The sequence below is a fragment of the Xenopus tropicalis genome, chromosome 3 (assembly GCF_000004195.4).
Source record: "Xenopus tropicalis strain Nigerian chromosome 3, UCB_Xtro_10.0, whole genome shotgun sequence".
Taxonomy (NCBI): Eukaryota; Metazoa; Chordata; class Amphibia; order Anura; family Pipidae; genus Xenopus; species Xenopus tropicalis.
Genome location: NC_030679.2, coordinates 138258079 through 138280293, shown reverse-complemented (window position 1 = coordinate 138280293; position 22215 = coordinate 138258079). Strand labels below are relative to the sequence as shown.

The window sequence follows — 22215 nt, the reverse complement described above, 5'->3', positions numbered from 1 at the left end:
AAGATATAGAATAAAACAAAAACCTGAATGGTTGCTATTGGCAACTGCACTTGTGCAATTATGCACTTAATATTGGTAGATCATCTCTGTAGACTTATATGTAAGGTCTCTTCCTTTTCAGATTTGGCTCTCTGAAATACACAGCCTGAGCAGCCGATGGCAGGGACACACAGGGGCGCCCATATATCCACTTACCAACTGTGCCACAGCTCCCAGCAGATCAGACTTGCAGTACCACTGTGTGCCAGCAGGTGGCACCTGCCTTTTATTGTATGGAGCTTAGTAGTGAGAAGGTGTTAAACATCCCTGAGATACAAAAAAAAAAAAAAATATCCACCCAGCATTCCACTTCCCTTGCAACCCAAGGCCTTCTGACTGGCACCTCAGCCCTTACCCATAGTATTTAGAACCCCATGACCAGTGTATATCATATATCTTACAACTGGTTACCCAGGAATGCCAGTGGCTGGGCAATCCTACCATTAAGTGAATATGTCTGGCTCCTGATTCCCCTTGCAGTGGGTGCAGAGGGAGACCTGATTATAGAACATACAAGGCTAATGCATAGTTCCCCTGGTGTTATGAACTATAACTCCCATCGTCATAAGCGTGATACAGCATTATAATGCATGATGGGAATTGTAGTTCAAATCGACCATGTTGTTGTAGTTCCATGTGTTGCTATGGTAATCCTTTATACCTGACCCTCCGCCAGTGTACTGACAGGGAACATTACACCGACCAATTAGAGATCTGGAGAACAATAGGAGCCGGGCAAGGATTTATTACAGAGTCACAAATGGGCGCTTCCCTGCCCAATCACCTTCAGCCAAGCAATCAATACATCATTTTAGCATAATGTATCCACCAGGGGCAGTGTTTCAGTGGAGTCTGTTTACCTGGTATCTATATGTGTTGCTGTACTCATCCCTGGGGCGTTTGCGCCATGGTGCCACCCTGGGTACCCATTCTTTATTCGGGCACGGACAGCCCCAGATCTTGGGAGCAAACTCTGATAGATCATTTTTATAACCTGGCAGTGACTGGCACGGGCATTGTTTCCCCTGCATTAGCGGGCTTGCACCTTATTTGCCCTACTGGCTATAGAATGACATGGCTGAGAGCTACATAAACACATTCCCTAGCCCCGAGCCCCACCCAAATGCCTCTCTGTAAACAAATCTCCCTAGGGCTGCGGCACACAGTGCCAGTGAGGCAACAGAAAGGGATAAGCAATTACTGCCTTTAGCGGCAATCCACCTTCTTTCCTTGGGAAAAACAACATTTGTAGGTGGATTTCCCCTTTAAAAGTGCAGAATTTTTATTGGATTATATTTAGAAAGTGCAAACCTAATATTGGGTCACCTGATTCTCTGCTTGGAGGAGGATTCGGGCAACTCGGGAAAGTGCTGAGATTTGGTTGAATCCGGAACCAGTTTCAGTATATCCCTATTATATATCACAGGCACTGCTGCGGCAACAGCACCCCCTACTGGTCAAAACTCGGGCATGGGGCAGTATGGCAGCACCTACTTAGATTTATAAATGCAGAAAATGAATCTCTAGATATTAAATACTAGAATAGGGCGAAGATCTGGGCAGACATGGCAGGTCCTTCCGCAGGTGCCCAATTTACCCATCAAGTCACACACCTTGTGTCTCAACCCTTTCTCCTTGTAGATTGTAAGCTCTTTTGGGCAGGGCTCTCTTCTCTCTTGTATCGGTTTTTGATTGCTTTATATGTTACTCTGTATGTCCAGTGTATCAAACCCACTTATTGTACAGCGCTGCGGGATATGTTGGCGCTTTATAAATAAAAGTTAATAATAATAATAATAATGTCTGGAGGTAACAGCAGGGCTGATAGGATCATGGGGGGTTTGTAGAAACTGATCCCCCAGGTACCAAACCTTCCCAGGTGGTCTGGCAGCAAGGTCCACCACAGTTACATAGGGTTGAAAAAAGACCAGAGTCCATCAAGTTCAACCCTTCCAAGTAAACCCAGCACACACAACCTATACTTACCAATCTATACAGTGCCTCTCAGTAGGATGCCTGCACCTTGTAGTTGCACCATGCCACAGCCATGGCCCCATCAAGAGGGTCCCTACCTGACCTCATCATGGGTGGAGACAAATTCACAAGCAGGCAATTACCAATCGGCAGTTAGATCTGATTAGTCCACTGCAGTAACTCGAATAAAAACCAAATTCTGATTGGCTGCTATGTTACTAATGCATACTTATTACGATTCACTCCCCTGTTGCTGTTACTAAGGCACAATATCCTATAGTAACAGTGTACTTGTTGGACTACAAATCCCAGCATTCCTTTGATAACAAGGACTCGGGTTTCCCCTGCTGGTCTTGTTGCTCTGGGTTACTGCTCTTGTACACTTTTGTACCCGTGTTATTAAATGAACCCCAACTCTTTCTGTATGTACCCCAGAGAAATCCAGCCTGTGACCCTCCGGCTGTTTCCAAACTGTTGTGCCTTCAACTGTTGTTGGAGTACAACTCCCAGCTATAAGCTGTTGGGGGTGCAGGGAGTTGTAGTAGCCACATGTTTGGCTTCTGTGATATAGTGTGTTAGTGCTGATATCCTTCCATATGTTGGGCAGTTTTAAATTACAGAAATATTGTACCCTGGACTCTGCCTCAGCTAAAGAACCCCTGACTACATTTCCCAGCATCCTCTACAGCCACAACTCATCACCTTTTGGGAGCTTTGGATATCCCCACCTTCCCTAAAATCTTACACACCTCTCACTCCCATGTGGCTCGCCCTCCCCCTTAGCCTTTTTAAAACTCACTCTCGTTAAACCAGTTTTTTGGAGACAGGGGAGGTGCAATTGGGTGTCTGGGAACAGCTGACTTGGGGAGGGGGGCGAGAGGAGCAGAATAAGGGCAGGGGAGGGGCAGGATGAAGGAGAGGGAGGGGCAAGAAGGGGTAATGAGAAGAAAATAACAGAGGGAGTGGGGAGAAGCGAGGAGGCCAGCAGTCGCACACAGCAGCATGGGGGACCAGGAGAATTATTATGGGAAGCATGGTAAGCGCTGCGTGTCGCTTTATAATCACTGCATTGTTAATTGTGTGTAATGATTGCAGGGAGTTATAGGGGGCAAATTGCTGCCTTTATGTACCAGAGTGGGTCAGATTTCCTACACTCAATATGTCAGGCTTATGCAGTAACCAGTACATAAATACGCCTGGGCAAGCCTGCCTGATGTGTCTAAAGGAGAACTAATCCCCAAGCAATTTTTACTTAAACATGTAAACATGCCCCCTCCCCAACTATGTCACCTCTATTACCAACCAATTCCCCCCCCCCCCCAAAAAAAACTGTGGACCTGCCGGACTGTGGCTGCAGCACTTATTCCCAGGTTGGGAACTGAGCAGATGCATGTTGGAAGCCAAATTGGGGTCCTGGGGTGGTGGGCAAACATCCCAGCACCAATCGCTGCCATCCAACCTGGGAACTACCAATGTAGCTGAATATGGCAGCCCAGCACTGTGTAGTACTGCAGTTTGGGGGGGGCATTAGTAGGAACATGGGGGTGAGGCAGTTGATGAGAAGTTGTAGATGGGTGGGTGCCATTCAGTGTCCCTAAAGACAGCAGAGACTGTGCTGAAATCACTCCAGTTAACTAAATGTCACCAAGTTTCAGTACAGCCCTGAGCAGTTGTTTACATGGGGATCGATGTGCCTGTAGTAGCAGAGGGGATAGTAGCCTCTGGGAAGGGACTGGGGCTGTGGGATAGCAGGTATAGTAGGGAGAGATGGTACCTATAGTAGCAGTGGGGGATAATAGCCTCTGGGAAGGGACTGGGGCTGTGGGATAGCAGGTATAGTAGGGAGAGATGGTACCTATAGTAGCAGTGGGGGATAATAGCCTCTGGGAAGGGACTGGGACTGTGGTATAGCAGGTATAGTAGGGAGAGATGGTGCCTATAGTAGCAGTGGGGGGATAATAGCCTCTGGGAAGGGACTGGGACTGTGGTATAGCAGGTATAGTAGGGAGAGATGGTGCCTATAGTAGCAGTGGGGGGATAATAGCCTCTGGGAAGGGACTGGGGCTGTGGGATAGCAGGTATAGTAGGGAGAGATGGTGCCTATAGTAGCAGTGGGGGGATAATAGCCTCTGGGAAGGGACTGGGGCTGTGGGATAGCAGGTATAGTAGGGAGAGATGGTGCCTATAGTAGCAGTGGGGGATAATAGCCTCTGGGAAGGGACTGGGGCTGTGGGATAGCAGGTATAGTAGGGAGAGATGGTGCCTATAGTAGCAGTGGGGGATAATAGCCTCTGGGAAGGGACTGGGGCTGTGGGATAGCAGGTATAGTAGGGAGAGATGGTGCCTATAGTAGCAGTGGGGGGATAATAGCCTCTGGGAAGGGACTGGGGCTGTGGGATAGCAGGTATAGTAGGGAGAGATGGTGCCTATAGTAGCAGTGGGGGATAATAGCCTCTGGGAAGGGACTGGGGCTGTGGGATAGCAGGTATAGTAGGGAGAGATGGTGCCTATAGTATCAGTGGGGGGGATAATAGCCTCTGGGAAGGGACTGGGGCTGTGGGATAGCAGGTATAGTAGGGAGAGAGGGTGCCTATAGTAGCAGTGGGGGATAATAGCCTCTGGGAAGGGACTGGGGCTGTGGGATAGCAGGTATAGTAGGGAGGGGGTGTGGGGCCTTTGGGGGTGGCAGCCCCAGTGGGCCCTGTACCCCAGTCTGACCCTGAGATGGAGTAGGCCTGAGCTGGCACTAAGCTGGGTGTAAGCCTGTCATAACACAGTGGTTAGGATGGATGGAGGCTCCCATCTGATCCCCATATATAAATACAGGGTGTGTTGGGTGTGTGCGGCCGAGGAATCTGCTCGCAGTGTGTGAGTAACATATAAATACCAGCTGTATGTGCCCACCCCCCAGCATGAAATAAAAGCCTGTGTTTGTATTTGTTCCATGTAATAGGAGGCCAGTCTGTTTAACCCTTTCCTGTACAGGCTGACTTTCACACACGCAACTATCTTATCTGTGGCTATAAGAGCAAACATCCCAATGACACAGATATCAGCCAGCCCATTTATTGCCAGATAAGATTCTGGAGTGCGGCCTTTGTTTATATTGTAAATACATTTGGGGCTGAGGGCTGGGAGCATTCCGGCGATGGTGCAGGGGGTAGTAGCCCCAAAACACAGAACCCTAAGCAGCCACTGAGTAACTGCCACTGAGGCCTGTGGGGGTCCCCAATGGCAGATCCCTCCCTCATTTGGGCCTAAATCCACCACCGATCTCAGTGGCTCGAGGCCCAGCCGGTATTTCCTGCCCGTGACAGGAACTCCACATCTGGCAGCTTATCGGCACCCTCACTGGGCCGCAGCTGGTGATTATGACTTTATCTGGTGGGTTTGTGAATCCCATTTAACCTCGTTGATTAGCCCGTTATGATCTGATTGGTTCGTCCCAAGTTGGTAGTCAACCTTGCCGACCTTGCCAGACAAGGGATTGTTTTCTATGTAGCTGAAGTAAAATGGAGGCTCTTCCATACCTGAGAGACGGTTGCCTGGTAACACAGAGCAGGCAGTCTGGTGAATTTCTCACTTCCTCACTAAACTGCTGCGCTTGGCACCCCTATTTCCCCCCCCCCCCCCCCACACGCATGGTACAGTTGTCCCATAATAGCTTAATGGCAGTTTGGTTTGCTCTAAAGTTTCCTGTCAGCAGCAGCGAATATCTCAAGCCGGTTAAGTAAGCAAGTGTACCCCCATTTGTATTCATTTTAAACCCCTAAATATCTCAATCCGTTTTAAATATAGGTGAGCGGCGTACAGTATACTCGCCTCCAGTGCTTTAACATTTTTTATGGCCAATAGTGCCTCAGGGTGGGAGGTGTTGCCTATAGATGTCCTTGTCCTCTGTTTGTGAACTACACTAAATATAGAGTAGCAGTACTACTATTAGTAATTATCTCCCCCCCCCCCAAGTACTGGTGCTACTCCATTCTTCACCTGAGAGTGCAACATGCAGTGCAAAACAGCTCCCTGGGAGGGGCAGACTCCATGTCCCATAGCCCCCTCCTGTCTGTGTCACTGTATCACCCTGCAGTGGGAGGGGCAGACTCCGTGTCCCATAGCCCCCTCCTGTCTGTGTCACTGTATCACCCTGCAGTGGGAGGGGCAGACTCCGTGTCCCATAGCTCCCTCCTGTCTGTGTCACTGTATCACCCTGCAGTGGGAGGGACAGACTCCGTGTCCCATAGCTCCCTCCTGTCTGTGTCACTGTATCACCCTGCAGTGGGAGGGGCAGACTCCGTGTCCCATAGCTCCCTCCTGTCTGTGTCACTGTATCACCCTGCAGTGGGAGGGACAGACTCCATGTCCCATAGCCCCCTCCTGTCTGTGTCACTGTATCACCCTGCAGTGGGAGGGGCAGACTCCATGTCCCATAGCCCCCTCCTGTCTGTGTCACTGTATCACCCTGCAGTGGGAGGGACAGACTCCATGTCCCATAGCTCCCTCCTGTCTGTGTCACTGTATCACCCTGCAGTGGGAGGGGCAGACTCCGTGTCCCATAGCTCCCTCCTGTCTGTGTCACTGTATCACCCTGCAGTGGGAGGGACAGACTCCATGTCCCATAGCCCCCTCCTGTCTGTGTCACTGTATCACCCTGCAGTGGGAGGGACAGACTCCATGTCCCATAGCCCCCTCCTGTCTGTGTCACTGTATCACCCTGCAGTGGGAGGGGCAGACTCCGTGTCCCATAACCCCCTCCTGTCTGTGTCACTGTATCACCCTGCAGTGGGAGGGACAGACTCCATGTCCCATAGCCCCCTCCTGTCTGTGTCACTGTATCACCCTGCAGTGGGAGGGACAGACTCCATGTCCCATAGCTCCCTTTGTTTTCCTTGCTGTACGGGGGCCGTTTTGACCCGTGTTATTAGGAGCCTTCACTACCAAAAATGTCTTTTGGCAGTAATCCCAGCCATTCAGTCTCCAGCTAGAAATAAAGGTTACTGTAATGTGAGCTCTTCTGGGAAGCTGTGGTAGAATATCATTTATTAGAATATTACCAGTGATAGTTATTGCTTTGAAAATTACTTTTAAATGAGTGAATGTGGAAGTTATATGTCATATTGTGTTGCTTACTGAGGTCTATAGAATGTGTCACTTTTAGACTTTCAATTGATTTAGGAAATAACAAACCATCCATAATGATCGGATGGGAACTTGGGAAGTACTTATGGGCTCTCCAGCTTGAATGCCAGGACCGGCTGCGATAAGTGTCAGCGTCCTTTAGAGTGAGTGTGGATGTGTGTGTGCAGCAGCGCTAAGGCCACGGTCATGGTGGGATACAACAGCGCTGCGGAATATGTTGGCGCTTTATAAATAAATGTTTATAATAATAACAGTAAGGCCAGTCTTCCAGTATGTGATAATGGGTCCCCTATACTGGATAAATAGGAGAGACCTTTCTTTGGAATATAGCTGAAAGAGACAGGCAGAACTGCTGCTTACTATGGGGATCAGATCTGTGCCACTGTGACAGAATGCTCTGTTATACAGATAGCTAGAATCTCAGCCATAAAGCAGGGCAGGACTGCTGCTTACAATGGGGGGATCAGATAGGATCTGTGCCACTGTGACAGAATGCTCTGTTATACAGATAGCTAGATTCTCAGCCATAAAGCAGGGCAGGACTGCTGCTTACAATGGGGGGGATCAGATAGGATCTGTGCCACTGTGACAGAATGCTCTGTTATACAGATAGCTAGAATCTCAGCCATAAAGCAGGGCAGGACTGCTGCTTACAATGGGTATAATTTCTCTATACAAGCTGAGTAGCTATCGTTATAATAATAGTGCCCCATGGTTAGTTTGCCACTGACTCAGAAGTTATTTGTAGAATGAAGCAGATCCCCTCGGCTGTGGGTTTGGGGGAAGCACGCTAGGGTGGCAGCCAGGATACCAAGCTTATCAGGTCATTGCAATGTTGCAGATAGGTGCAGCTGAAAATGCTATGTGATATTAACCCCTTCTCTGTGCATGAAGGCTACACCCATCCTCCTTTCACATTGCACAAATTATATCTTGGTCATTATTATTATTGTCTGTAATATTAATGGTAATTATAATAATAATTAAGCATTTATGAGTGTAAAATAGGCTTATTGAAAGCCATAAGTGAGTTGGTTACAAAGCTCTAGATGTGGAGCCCATTGGGTTGGACAAGGTCGGCCGGGGACGACTTGTGCTGCACTCTTGGCATTCAGATACATTTTTACTGTTTGAGCTTGTTATGGGATTTGTTTTGAATAAAAAAAAATGTGCTGGAATATGGGGCTAGACCTCTTCCCCCAGGTTACGGTGCAGCCGGACTTCCACATGGAATGGCTTGTTGTATTGAGTGTCTTTGCTGGCGATCTTTGTTGTTTACCTCCCAGGTAGAACAAATCGTAGATTCCAAAAGGGGTGGGGCTTATGGGAAGTGGGGGAGTGAGCTGGGTCTTGGGGTAAGCATGAGTTGGGTGTAGGGCTTGTCTTGGTGGATGCTGAGGCCATGGGTTGGCATGGGGCTGGTTTTGATGGCCCCATCCAACTTCTGTCTGGTGTCTTGGTATATTACTATAATAAAGGTAGGACTGATCCATTCTAACAATGTTTCTTTTTGCAGGGGAGCCAAAGAAATACGATCCAAATTTCAAGGGCCCAATTCATAACAGGTAAGGCACGTTCCCAGTTCCTACAGTCACTTGGCTTCTGTGAATATGTGAATAGCAGTTTTGTTCCATCTGAAGGCCTTGGAGGGAGGCGGCTGGCCCGTGGGCTTCAGGTTGGACAGCCCTGGTCTGAAGAATAGGAACAGTGGCACAGGTCACTGGAGCGTGGATGTATGGGAAGGAAGCCAGGGAATAGAACAATATGGCACAGATCCAGGGGACCTTTTCATTCTGCAGCTCCTCTTGCTCATTTCTCTGCCCCACCTTCTACTGTGGGTGAACAGGAGCTGCACCCATTCCAGGGGAAGGGTGGTAAGTGTAGAGGTTCTGTGCCCGTAAGATCCAGGCTTTATTCCTACTATTGCCGTATTAATATATAGGCACCCAAGGGGCCTTAGGGGGTGGCCCATGTATAATCAATAACGTTCAAAAAACAATAAAATAAAAACCCACCCAGCCGACCCCGGGGTGGTCCGGTTTCCCCTGCATGTGTAGGCGACGTCGGCAGAACTTTACATTTGTAAATGAGCCCTATAAACTCTCTGTAATGGGTCAAGATTTAGAATTATTCTTGGCTTTTGTCCCTGGGTGTAACCCTGATGGGAAATATGTGAGCATAGAGCCACTGACCATACGTACAGTAGTTTTGCGCTACTTGCAGATCATTCCCCAGGGAATACAAGGAATGTCAGGAAATCCATATAATGGAGGAAACCCTTATTATTGCAAGAAATTCGGATTGCTATGGGGTGTTTGTAATTGGGCCTTGCGTGCAAGAGAGAGCCTTAGGCTGGCTGGCCGGAATATGCTGGGGGTCCTTGGGCTAGCCTAATGCTAAACGGTATGTGGCTTCTCTCTATAGGGGCTGTACGGATATCCTGTGCTGCATTCTCATAGTGCTGGGCATCATAGCATATGTGGCTGTCGGCATTGTAGGTAAGTCTCTTGTAGCTAGTACTAGTAACCTACTGTCCCTATGGTATAGCCAAACTGACCCCTACCTCTCCCTATACCTTCCATAATACAGGAATAGTGTCATTTCCCTTCTCTCATGCTAATCACAAGCCCATTACATAGGACTTAAACTGCCATCTGACCATTGTAAATTCTATAGTATTCTGCCCTCTGGCACTGCAGGAGTTAAATGCCACCCTGCGGCAGTGGGTAGTGAAGCAAAGATGCCGTAGTTTTATTGTGAATGCTTTTAATTACAATTACATTCTTTTATCTCGCCCCCTTGCAGCCTGGACATATGGAGACCCCCGCAAAGTCATATACCCAACCGACAGCAAGGGCCAGTTCTGTGGTCAGGCTGGGACCCCCAATGAGTAAGTGATAGTGATGCTAGAGCAGTGAGTTGAGTCTTATCCTCAGTGAGATCTTTTTCTGACCCTAATAGTCTTCTGTTTCTGCAGGAAAAAACCTTTTCTGTTTTATTTCAACATCATGAAATGTGCCAGCCCCCTTGTTCTGCTTCAGTTCCAGTGCCCCACTCCCCAGGTAAGTTTCACACTAGGCCTACAGTACATGCCTCAAGGAGTACCCGACTGTGCCCCCAAGGGAGTTGGAGGAAATCTGTTCCTAGTTATGAGAGAGGTTACAGACCAGGAAGGTGTAGGGTGATGGAACCTGCAGTCTGTGCCTCCCACTGCAGGGTGATACAGTGACACAGACAGGAGGGGGCTATGGGACATGGAGTCTGTCCCTCCCACTGCAGGGTGATACAGTGACACAGACAGGGGGGCTATGGGACACGGAGTCTGTCCTTCCCACTGCAGGGTGATACAGTGACACAGACAGGGGGGGCTATGGGACACGGAGTCTGTCCTTCCCACTGCAGGGTGATACAGTGACACAGACAGGAGGGGGCTATGGGACATGGAGTCTGTCCTTCCCACTGCAGGGTGATACAGTGACACAGACAGGAGGGGGCTATGGGACGTGGCACTGCAGGGTAAGACGGGGGGGGGGGATTATGACACAGTAGGTGACACTGATACCCTAACTGTTGCTATTTCCCTAGATATGTGTGGAAAAGTGTCCGGACAAGTTTCTCACCTACCTCTCAGTGGTAACAACCCAGCAAAACTTTGACTACTACAAACAGTTCTGCCAATATGGATTCAATAATTTCTCAAAGGTATTTGGCTTAAAATGCACTGTTTTTTATGTTGGTTTCCTGTTCTGTGTGCCCATGGGGTGGCGCTGCTGGCTGGGCTGACCCAATGCCTCTATTAAGCCGCCATTCGTAAAATGTTAAAGGAGTAAATGCTGGGTCTGGGGTTCAAACACAGCGCTGGGAGAGTAAGTTCCGCTGTGCATAAAGTAGGTGTGAGTAAATTAATACTCCTCTTCACTAGAGTCTACAATCTGTGGCTCTTAAAAGGGATAAATTTAGTGGCCTACTTTAGAAAAAGCAGCGTGGCCCACCTGGCATTTGCCCAAACGCCTTGGTCGCCAGTTTGTGGCTGACTTGTGAGGTGCATCTGGGGGCCTTTTACTGTTATTAAAGAGCTTTTCCAACTCAGAACAGAGATTTTGGAGCGGTTTGGTGACCTGTCCCTTTGGAAGAATCTTAGTCTGTCATGAACCAGTTTTCTATGCATATGGATGGGGGGGGGAGCATAAATAGGGGGTTAATCAGGATCACAAATGGTCTACTGGCTTTGCTGGCATTGTTATTCTGTACACGATGGCAAAAGCTTTAATTTTCCCCCTTCCTATGCCAAATAAAAAAAGCAAATGGAAAATAATCCAAAGCCCCCAGCCAGTCAGATAGTGGAAAAATGTTGTCATTGAGTTGGTGTATTGGCTTCAATTCTGTACTGGTTAACTCCTCGTGGGAATGGAAGCTGCTCTGTCAGAGCCAGATGTTATACTGATAATTAAGTGACCATAATCCCTTTTAGTCACGAGATCAAAATTGTTTGTGTCTTTTGTACATTACAGAGCCCAGTGGAGGTGCTGAGAGATCGAGATTGCCCGGCTATGATCACCCCAAGCAAGCCTTGTAAGTGGGACCGATACAAAGTATGTCTGCGGGCTGTGCCCCATATATGAATTTCTCCCCACTCTTCAGTGATGTTTTGACATCTGTAAAGTTACCTTTAGAATCTTATAGAATGCCTCGTTCGTAGCAGTAAAATGCAACTGTTAGGACTTGCCCACCTTAAGTGCAATATGGGTCACGGTTTTTAGGGGGATTTTCATTAGCATGGGTGGGGCACCATTATGGGGGACCACATGGGGATTTTGGATGTTATTACAATACAGGCTGGATGCTTTTCCATATGAAAATCCATGTTCTTTCTGTCCAATCAGTCACCAGAAGATGTTTCCCAGCCATTAGCACACAAAAGGGAGTCGTCATGGTCGGGAACTCGACAACTTTTGATGATGGGACGGGCGATAAGCAGCGCAATGTGACTGATCTCGTGGAAGGAGCCAAGTGAGTGGGGAAAATCACTTGGGGGGGGGGGGGGGGGGGTATTGGGCAGCTAAAGTCCCAAAACAGAAGTTTGACTTTGTCATTGGACTGCTGTGCCCCTGTGACTCCATGTTCTCTTCTACAGAAAAGCCAACGTGGTTCTAGAGGCCCGGCAAGTGGCCATGAAGATATTTGAGGACTACACGGTCTCTTGGTACTGGATAATCATGTAAGAGCAACACCATGGTGGGGGGTGGGGGGGCTAGAGAGGGATTTAATGGTAGTATTTTCTGTTATAAACTGGCCTGCTCTCTCTATCCAGAGGCCTGCTCATCGCCATGGTGATCAGTTTGATCTTTGTGGTTTTGCTCCGGTTCCTTGCCGGGATCATGGTCTGGGTGATGATTGTTTTAGTCATTGCGGTAATGGGTTATGGTAAGTTGGCCATTATAATCCCATTTGATAGTGTCTTGGGATGCCCCCTGCTGTTGAGTGCTAATGGTTTCTCCCTCTTTTTAACCCCCAGGAATCTTTCATTGCTACATGGAATATGCTCGGCTGAAGGGGGAGGCCGGCTCAGACGTGACCCTGAAAGATATTGGGTTCCAGACTGATATCCGTGTTTACTTGCATCTCAGGCAGACGTGGCTGGCATTTAGTAAGTTGGGCGCTTTCATTCTCTAAGCAGCCTTGGGCCCCTAAGAACCCTTTGGAGGGCCACTTGGCCACTTCTGGCTTCCAGTTGAACAGCTTTGCTCCTAAAGGTGTCCATACAATGTAAGATCCGCCAGGTCGCCAAGTGAGCGGATCTTCTCCACCTACGGGTGGGCAATATTGGGCTAATTTGATAGTTTGGCCCTAGGTTGGGTATTTGTTCTGAGCTTGGTTCCTTTCCCCTCAGTGATCATCCTGTGCATCCTGGAGGTTATCGTGATCCTGCTGCTCATCTTCCTGCGGAAGAGGATATTGATCGCCATTGCACTAATAAAGGAAGCCAGCAGGTAATGAGAGGGAATGCTCCCCCTTTATACAGAGGTGTAGCAATTGCAGAGAATGGGAGGAGATATGACTGGGCAGGGGACACACAGGTTAAAGGGTAAAACAAAGGCCCATGGAGTTCCTTGCCTCTCTTTCCTTTCTCCATCCTCTTCCTAAATCCAACCGTTTCTCTCCCCAGGGCTGTCGGAAGTGTCATGTCATCCCTGGTTTTCCCTCTCTTTACGTTCCTGCTTGTCTGCCTATGCATCGCCTACTGGGCTATCACAGCTGTGTATCCTTCCACGTTCTCCCACGGACATCAACTCGGATCCACCCCCTTTTATATAGTTCCCCCCCCCCCCCCCCAGCCCAACCCTCTTCTGTTAAGGCGTAATGATGTTTGCACATGTTGCCTTCCTCCACCCATTGGATAGAGACAACCTCCTACCCAGCAGAGAGACAGGACAGTCGATGGAAGAGAATACTTGAGTTGGAGCAAACGTATGGCATTATGGTGAAACAACGGTGCAGCAGTTGTATTGCTAATGCAAATATGACACACCCAAATGTGTAATGAAAAATTGCCCTTTTGAAAGGTTTTATGATATAACCAGTTATGCTACCTGCTCTCCTTTAAGATTTAATCCTTAACTGTCCCATCTCAGCTTCCTCTCCACCTCTAATGAGGCCGTGTATAAAGTGTTTAATGAGACCCAATGTGACTTCTCTGGCAAGACTTGCGACCCAGAGGTAAGTCTCACTAGTGGCACATACCTGTGTATACACCACGTGCAGCCTGTGTTCATATAGCCCCAGGGAACTTACTGGGATATCTCATATTGTATTATTGGCTTCATTGGCACAACCTACTGACTCATGCTGCTTTCACCGTGACTCACAGACATCAGCTCGCAGGGTGACTGCTACAGCATGGATTAGTTTGTTGCACTGGCAAACACTGAATCATTTGATATATATACTGTATAAAATGTGTATAGCCCCCACATTATCACAACAGAGCACGTTTATATATAATTCTCCAGATATGATTATTATAGAGTAAAATAAAGTAAATTGGAATCCTATATTAGGGCTATTCTTAGGTTACCAGCCTTTACAGCTCTGTATCTCCTATTCCCAATGTATAGCGAGGAGCTGTATATTGAACAGGTATTGTGCTCGGGACCTGGGGTTCTATGGATAAGGGGTCTTTCTGTAATCTGGATATACGTATCTTAAAACCAAAAAGTAGTAGTGCAGGCTCCTCAAGTAATGAAAAGCAAAATAATGAAAGTCAAATTAAAAAAATTTCTTTTGAACAGCAGATAGGCCCAACGCATTTCTCTGTCTATACAATGCTTTTGTAGAGGTTGTGGCCAATCAGATTAAAATAATTTAAAGATTAAATAGACCCAATAGTATTATTTTGCCTCCAATAAGGGGTAATTATATCTTAGTTGGGATCAAGTACAGGTACTGTTTTATTATTACAGAGAAAAGGGAATCATTTAACCATGAAATAAACCCAATAGGGCTGTTCTGCCCCCAATAAGGGGTAATTATATCTTAGTTGGGATCAAGTACAGGTACTGTTTTATTATTACAGAGAAAAGGGAATCATTTAACCATGAAATAAACCCAATAGGGCTGTTCTGCCCCCAATAAGGGGTAATTATATCTTAGTTGGGATCAGGTACAGGTACTGTTTTATTATTACAGAGAAAAGGGAATCATTTAACCATTAAATAAACCCAATAGGGCTGTTCTGCCCCCAATAAGGGGTAATTATATCTTAGTTGGGATCAAGTACAGGTACTGTTTTATTATTACAGAGAAAAGGGAATCATTTAACCATTAAATAAACCCAATAGGGCTGTTCTGCCCCCAATAAGGGGTAATTATATCTTAGTTGGGATCAGGTACAGGTACTGTTTTATTATTACAGAGAAAAGGGGAATTTTAATTTTCAAAATGTGAATTATTTGATTTAAATAAAGTCTATAGGAGATGGCCTTCCTGTAATTCGGAGCTGTCTGGATAACAGGTTTCCGGATAACAGAACCCACACCTATGCTTTAAACAGCCACCCACTTCAGCCAGGCATGGGGCAACCAGAAGGACTATATATATATATATATATATATATATATATATATATATATATATATATATATATATATATATATATATATATATATATATATATATATATATATATATATATATATATATATATATATATATATATATATAATATAAATGTGTATATATATAATATATAGGGGTTTTGTGTAAATGGAATATCAACGTTACAATTTAGAGAGTCATGGTTTTTTTTTTTTGGTTTTTTTTTTTTTTACCCAGACATTTAACACCACCAATGTGACTCGCCTGTGCCCGGACGCCACCTGCCAATTTGCATTTTATGGCGGGGAAACGTACTACCACAAGTACCTCATCGTCTTCCAGATCTACAACGCCTTTATGTTCCTCTGGCTGGCCAACTTTGTCATTGCGCTCGGCCAGGTGACATTAGCAGGGGCGTTTGCTTCCTATTACTGGGCCTTCAAGAAACCGGATGATATGCCGGCCTTCCCCATCTTCTCCTCCTTGGGTCGGGCACTGAGGTGAGACCTGGGGACTGGGAGAGGTACCTTAGTGATTGGTGCTACTCACTCACTAATTAACTAACTAACTAACTGGCTTTGCATCTGAGAGAGGTTCCTACACACCAGATGGTGCTATTTAGAGACTGGTACCTGGGAAATAGGTTCCTACACAGCGTATGGTGCTACTAATACTTAGTATGATGTAGAGAGTAATATTCTGAGACAATCTGCAATTGGTCTTCATTTTTTATTTGTAGTTTTTAGTTCATTTTTATTTCAGGAGCTCTGCAGTTTGGAGTTCCAGCAGTTATTCAGTTGCTAGGGTCTAACCTTAGCAACCAGAGAGTGGGAGAGGGCCTGAATAGAAAAGAAAGTTACAAAAAGTAACAATAACAGAGCAATAGCATTTGGCTGCTGGGGTCAGTGACCCCCATTTAAAATCTGTTGCTCCCAGTGGCCTCAAAGCAGGTGCCCATTTTTGAAGTTCTGGCTTGGAGGCACATTTTGGAGGCATAAAACCATGTGTACTGCCAGACAGAACCTCCTGTAGGCTGGCAGTTTTAAGTGTACTTAGGGCCCACCCCCCCTGTGATCATGTGATTCACAGTGTACACAAACAAACCAAGGGCCTACATACATGTTTGGTCATGTCAGACAGAACTTTTTCCATTAATTGGCTGTTACCCCCACACTACTTCCTGTTACAGTTAGAGCTGCATCACTTTCTGTCAGCTGATCTCTGAGGGAGCACACAGCCCATCACAAAATGGCGGCTCAAGGGAAAGGATGTAAAATGGCAATATTTACTGATATATATATATATATATATATATTACAGTTTGGGGAGATAGGTCACTTAGTATGATATAAACTATTAGACAATCTGTTGGTTAAGTATTCATTCTGGGGGTATAGGACACTATAATGCTGCTCAGACTTACTGGCCTTGTAACTGGGATAGGCCCCTACACACTTTAGTGCTACTCAGACTTACTGGCCTTGTAACTGGGATAGGCACCTATACACTATAGTGCTACTCAGGCTTACTGGCCTTGTAACTGGGATAGGTTCATACACACTATAGTGCTACTCAGACTTACTGGCCTTGTAACTGGGATAGGTCCCTACTGTGTATTGGTCCTTACTAAGGAGAACTCTTTGCCTTGCAGGTATCACACTGGGTCTCTGGCATTCGGATCTCTGATTCTGGCCATTGTACAACTGATAAGGATCTTACTGGAATATCTGGATCACAAACTGAAAGGTAACATTTTAGGCAGAACATTTAGGAAACCAGTTGTGGGGTGACATTTAGGCTAAAGCTGTTTTGTTTCTCTCACACTGGAGCTCCATATTTCCTATATCTGTGTATATTAAAGGTTCAGTGGTTTTGTTTGCCCTCCCAAAGCTGAGCTGTCGTATACAGGATCCCCCACTTGTAGTTTATTCAGTTCACTGTCACATTCTGTCCTCAATGTAAATAAGTCTTTAATGGAATCTGTTAGTCCTAAAGCAAAGGAGGCAGAATTGGATGGTGGGAAATGGAGTGCACTGAGCTGACCGTGTGTGTTCTCTTCCTCCAGGGGCTGATAATAAATGTGCGCGCTTCCTCCTCTGTTGCTTAAAGTGCTGCTTCTGGTGCCTGGAGAAGTTCATCAAGTTCCTCAATCGCAATGCATACATTATGGTAAGGTGGGCAGGGCTTGGGGGCATCTAGGGCCAATAGGAGTAAGGTGGGGGTCAATAGAAGCATCTAGGCAGTGAGCCTCTGTAGCTGATTACATGGCTCTAACATGGCGTCTCTCTGACAGATAGCCATATACGGCACCAACTTCTGCACGTCGGCACGGAACGCCTTCTTCCTGCTCATGAGGAACATTGTTCGGTGAGACCCCTGTGTGCCCCTTCTGTGTCCTTCTCATGGTGGATCATATCTCTGGTCCCTGTCGCAGTATATATGTACAACTATATACATACCGTCTGGCTTAGTGATGTCATTGAGCGTTTTACTGACTTGTGTTGTCATTGGTGACATCACGTGAGGTTCCCTTGTGACTTGGTGACTTATATCTGACATAGCACAGCCGTTATATTGAATTCATTTTATCAGTTGTGTTAGTGAGCGACACTGAATCATTCTTTCCCTTCCCCATCCCTCCTCTCTCCGCAGCGTCGCCGTGCTTGATAAAGTCACAGACTTCCTGCTTTTCCTTGGGAAACTGCTGGTGGTGGGGTGTGTGGGTGAGTATCGGGCACTACAGGAATGGAAACTTCTACTTCTGTGGCATACGGTCACTTTGCTCCCCAGTGGGACTGTCCCTTTAACCCATTAAACACATCCCTGTCATTCGGTCACTTTGCTCCCCAGTGGGACTGACCCTTTAACCCATTAAACACATCCCTGTCATTCGGTCACTTTGCTCCCCAGTGGGACTGACCCTTTAACCCATTAAACACATCCTTGTCATTTGGTCACTTTGCTCCCCAGTGGGACTGACCCTTTAACCCATTAAACACATCCCTGCCATTCGGTCACTTTGCTCCCTAGTGGGACTGCCCCTTTAACCCATTAAACACATCCCTGTCATTCGGTCACTTTGCTCCCCAGTGGGACTGACCCTTTAACCCATTAAACACATCCCTGTCATTCGGTCCCTTTGCTCCCTAGTGGGACTGTCCCTTTAACCCATTAAACACATCCCTGTCATTCGGTCACTTTGCTCCCCAGTGGGACTGACTCCTTAACCCATTAAACACTTCCTGGCACTAGGTTACATTTAGTGATGTGTGGCTCAGGAAAAGCCCACACCGACCCTATCCTGAAAAGCCGTAACACACACCCAACCCTAATCCACAATGTGGGCATTGTACAGGGTCGGACAGACCCGACCCTTACCAGCACTCCTCCTCCCGTCCGCTCCTCCCCTGACGCGTCAAATTTGCGCGCTCGGGGGAGGACGTCGGGTGGGGGGCCCTGGGGGGGGTTAGGGGACGCACTTGGCTGGGGGCACCCGTAGGGCCCCTGGGACAGGAGCCCCGGTGGGCCCTTCACCCCCCAGTCCGACCCTGGCATTGTATGACCCATACGCACTATAGGTTCCAAGGCAGGGAACCTTTGGGAGAAAAAGAAGTGTACTCCCCCAGTTTGACTTGCACCCAACCCGAACCCACAATGGTTGCCCAAATTTCAACCCTAACCCACCTGACCTAAGGGTCCAGCAGGTTATAGTGCAACCCGCACATCACTAGTTTTTGTACCTCAGTGGGGCTGATACTGTAACCTCTGCATACGCTGTAGTGCCCCAGGTTGGGCAGCTATAATTTAAACAAGTTATTAGGTCACTTCCTGACTCACCAGCCCATTATATAACTGCTGCTGTGTGAGTTCTGACTCCTGATGTGCTTCATTCCTCCCTCAGGGATCCTTGCGTTCTTTTTCTTCAGTCGCCGGATTCAGATCGTTCAGGACACGGCTCCAACTCTGAATTATTACTGGGTCCCCATCCTGGTGAGTGTTTGGCGGTTCTGAACATCTTTGTGTTTGCAGACCGGATACAGCATGTAGTGTGGCCAAAATGCAATCAGTATGTTGTGAAGGCCTGACTGGTGTGTATATTGCACCCCTGGCCCCTCAGCATCTTGGAACGGCCCTCAGTATAAGCCCCAGGGCTCTCAACTGCAATAACATTAATAAATTACCAATGCCAAAGTACTTGTGTGATACTGTGTGTCCTTAGAATTCTATGGGGAGGCAATCAGATCCGGGTAATTATAGTTTATTGGGGGGGGGGTGATTGGAAAGCAAAGGGCAGGAGTTACTGCACTGGTGCCATTTAGGCTGAGAGTTGCAGGCTCCACCTAGTGGCAGAATAGTGAATCTGTTAATAAATGGTATTTAAATATTATGGATTGGGTTAAAATGTATTGTTGGTTTAACCTTTTCATGGTTTTTCTCCCTGCAGACAGTGATTCTAGGCTCCTATCTGATCGCCCACGGGTTCTTCAGCGTCTATGGGATGTGCGTGGACACCCTGTTCCTGTGCTTCTGTAAGTACCCCGCAGTGACCCACAGTGCATTCTGCCTTCATTCTAACCTTTCTGTTTCTTGTCTGGTTAATATGGTGCGGGCCTCTACTGAACTAATCTTCTTCTCTTTTCTCCCATTTCTTTTTAACCCCTTGTTCCCTGTGCTCTCTCTGCTCTTGGCACCTCCCAATTCTATCTGTTCTGCCTTGTACATCTCTGGGCTTGTTCTTTATGTTCCCTGCATGCTTTGCTGTGTGTGTGACATATACATACTTCATTGCCTATTTATACGTGTGTGTGCCTCACCTTGCCACATGTCGCCTCGCACTTTGCCCTTTCCTGCTTTCTGCACACGCATGTGCTTTATGTGTGTTCCTATTTGCCTCTCTCTCTTGGCGTGTACTTGACTGTGTATGTGTGTGCTTGTTCCTCACCTTTGTGCGCTCACGCTGTATTCCATGACATACCTATGTTCTGCACTCTCTGTGACTGTCTCGCTCTATCACATACCCCGTGCTGTCTCTCTACCTTCCCCCCCTCCTTCCCATATCCCCTCCCTGGGGACTGTTAATAAACAAGGCGAAGATTTGGAGAGGAACGATGGTTCCTTGGAGCGACCATATTACATGTCCCCAGAGCTCAGCCAAATCCTGCTGAAAAAGGACGCGGACACCCTAAAATCCAGCGAGAGCCAGAGCTGATGGAGGCGCAGTGGGTGGGGCTAAGAGAACCCCTTTCTCCGCTAAATCCGCTAAATGTTAAAGCTGCAGGCATCCTTATCTGCCAAAACTTCTCTATCTATACCTCTTCCAGAGAATGATCCGTGTGTGGGGGTGTGCGTATGTCAGGAATAGGGGGGCAAGAGGGCTACAGGGGTGTCAGTCTATAGCGCAGATGTGTGCTGGGACACTTGCAGTGAGCTGACCTCTCATGTATGTACACTCAGTTCATCATCTATGTATCCTATCAACACCCAGTGCCTTCTTATAGTTACTGCATGACCCACGCTGCCACTAATGCCCCATCTCCCACTGCCACCCCACCTCACTCCTGCCTTCTTTTCCCTTTACCTCGTCGTCCAGTGGAAGACTTGGAGCGGAATGACGGCTCGACGGAGAGACCGTACTTCATGTCGGCCAACCTGCAAAAACTGCTGAACAAAACCAACCAAACCAAGCCCGATAAGTAACCGCCGGCATAACAGGGACTGGACCGCACTGCACTAGTGATACATATGTACTCTCGCTGCGTGTATACCCTCTAAAGAACACGTGTGTGTTTGTGTATATAGCCATGTACAGTGTATTGGCGTGGGCCCTCTGCTTTCAGAGCGGCAGTTTTTCCGTGTACACGCAACCAACTGCCATGTATGTATGTGACGTGTATGCCTTTAAGTGTTGCATACTCACCCACACGTAAGTGCACCACTGCTCCAGAAGTGCAATAAGCTGAGCAGCCATCTTCTATGCGTCCAAATATCTTCTGTCTGTACGGGTCTGAGCACCAGTTTGTAGAGCCGGATATTTTGTCTGCCCAGGGCTGAGCTACTGTGTTGGTATTCTGTTGCCCCCCCCCCCCCCCCCCCATTGCAGTAAATGGGAGTCATGTGACATTGCCATGCAGCGGTGCATTTTATTACATGATTCCCATTCATTGCAATGAAATGCGATTTTTCATTTGCGGTCATGGGGTTGCGACAACGCATTATAATTGCAACGGCCAGCTTAGCCAGCCCATGGGAGGACTATGGGAAGCCAAAGGCAGGCTCTTGGACTGTAGAGGGGGCAAATGACTTTCTTAACTGTGCTTAGTGTGACCTTTAAACTGGACTCCCCTGTTTTGTTTTTTTACAGTTCTTTGGGTTTTCCATGATTTTCTATTGTATATTTGCATGGAGACAAACTCGTGTTTCTGGTTTCTTTTTAATGTTTAATATTTACACACAGTAGAACCTGGACGGTTTCCGGGCGGATCAGATATAAACACAAACGTGCCCATTGTACGCACAGGATTGTGTAGGGGCTGCAAAAGTGTCATAAATAAAATAAAGCAACTTTTTTTGTTTTTTAAATGTGTGTTTTTGTGCCTTTTCTTTAGGGAATCAGCCCCCGAGATGCTGCCCTGCCCCCAAGCATTTAACCCCCTGGTGGCTGGTGCAGCATTTCTGTAGGGAGCAAGGTATCGGCGGCATAAAACTGCAATTTTTATATAAGATGCAAAGACAAACTGCGGGATCCAGAAGGAAAAGGGTGTACAGAGCATTAAACACTACTGCTCTCCATTTACTGAGCACAAACATCTGATTGGTTGCTATGGGTTACTAGACATGGAGCAAACATGTTGGGGGGGGGGGGGGGAAATAGGTTTGACTGCAATTAGCAATGTCTGACCCCATGCCAATGCAACTTATCCAACCCATTCCTTTGCAAGCTGTGGTTCACCCTTAAGTTAAACCTTAGGTATT

General features: G+C 47.2%; 1 protein-coding gene across 4 annotated transcripts in view; it reads left to right on the top strand.

Annotated features, from left to right (window-relative positions):
* Positions 1–21822, top strand: part of slc44a2 (solute carrier family 44 (choline transporter), member 2) — a 32730-nt gene extending 10908 nt beyond the window's left edge. Inside the window, exons 1-22 of one of the 4 annotated variants that reach the window (XM_031899393.1) lie at positions 2942–3049; positions 8666–8714; positions 9574–9647; positions 9955–10039; positions 10127–10211; positions 10735–10851; positions 11661–11721; positions 12033–12159; positions 12284–12367; positions 12461–12573; positions 12665–12796; positions 13040–13139; positions 13316–13408; positions 13782–13866; positions 15481–15743; positions 16895–16989; positions 17309–17412; positions 17537–17610; positions 17896–17966; positions 19145–19233; positions 19688–19772; positions 20834–21822. In XM_031899393.1, coding sequence (XP_031755253.1) covers positions 3016–3049; positions 8666–8714; positions 9574–9647; positions 9955–10039; positions 10127–10211; positions 10735–10851; positions 11661–11721; positions 12033–12159; positions 12284–12367; positions 12461–12573; positions 12665–12796; positions 13040–13139; positions 13316–13408; positions 13782–13866; positions 15481–15743; positions 16895–16989; positions 17309–17412; positions 17537–17610; positions 17896–17966; positions 19145–19233; positions 19688–19772; positions 20834–20940 — 2127 coding nt within the window. In that variant the 5' untranslated portion in view covers positions 2942–3015 and the 3' untranslated portion in view covers positions 20941–21822. Of the gene's footprint in view, positions 1–2941; positions 3050–8665; positions 8715–9573; positions 9648–9954; positions 10040–10126; positions 10212–10734; positions 10852–11660; positions 11722–12032; positions 12160–12283; positions 12368–12460; positions 12574–12664; positions 12797–13039; positions 13140–13315; positions 13409–13781; positions 13867–15480; positions 15744–16894; positions 16990–17308; positions 17413–17536; positions 17611–17895; positions 17967–19144; positions 19234–19687; positions 19773–20330 lie in introns of those variants that run through there. The other 3 variants (XM_031899391.1, XM_031899392.1, XM_031899390.1) reach the window with 3 other exon arrangements.
* Positions 21823–22215: the final 393 nt, after the last annotated feature.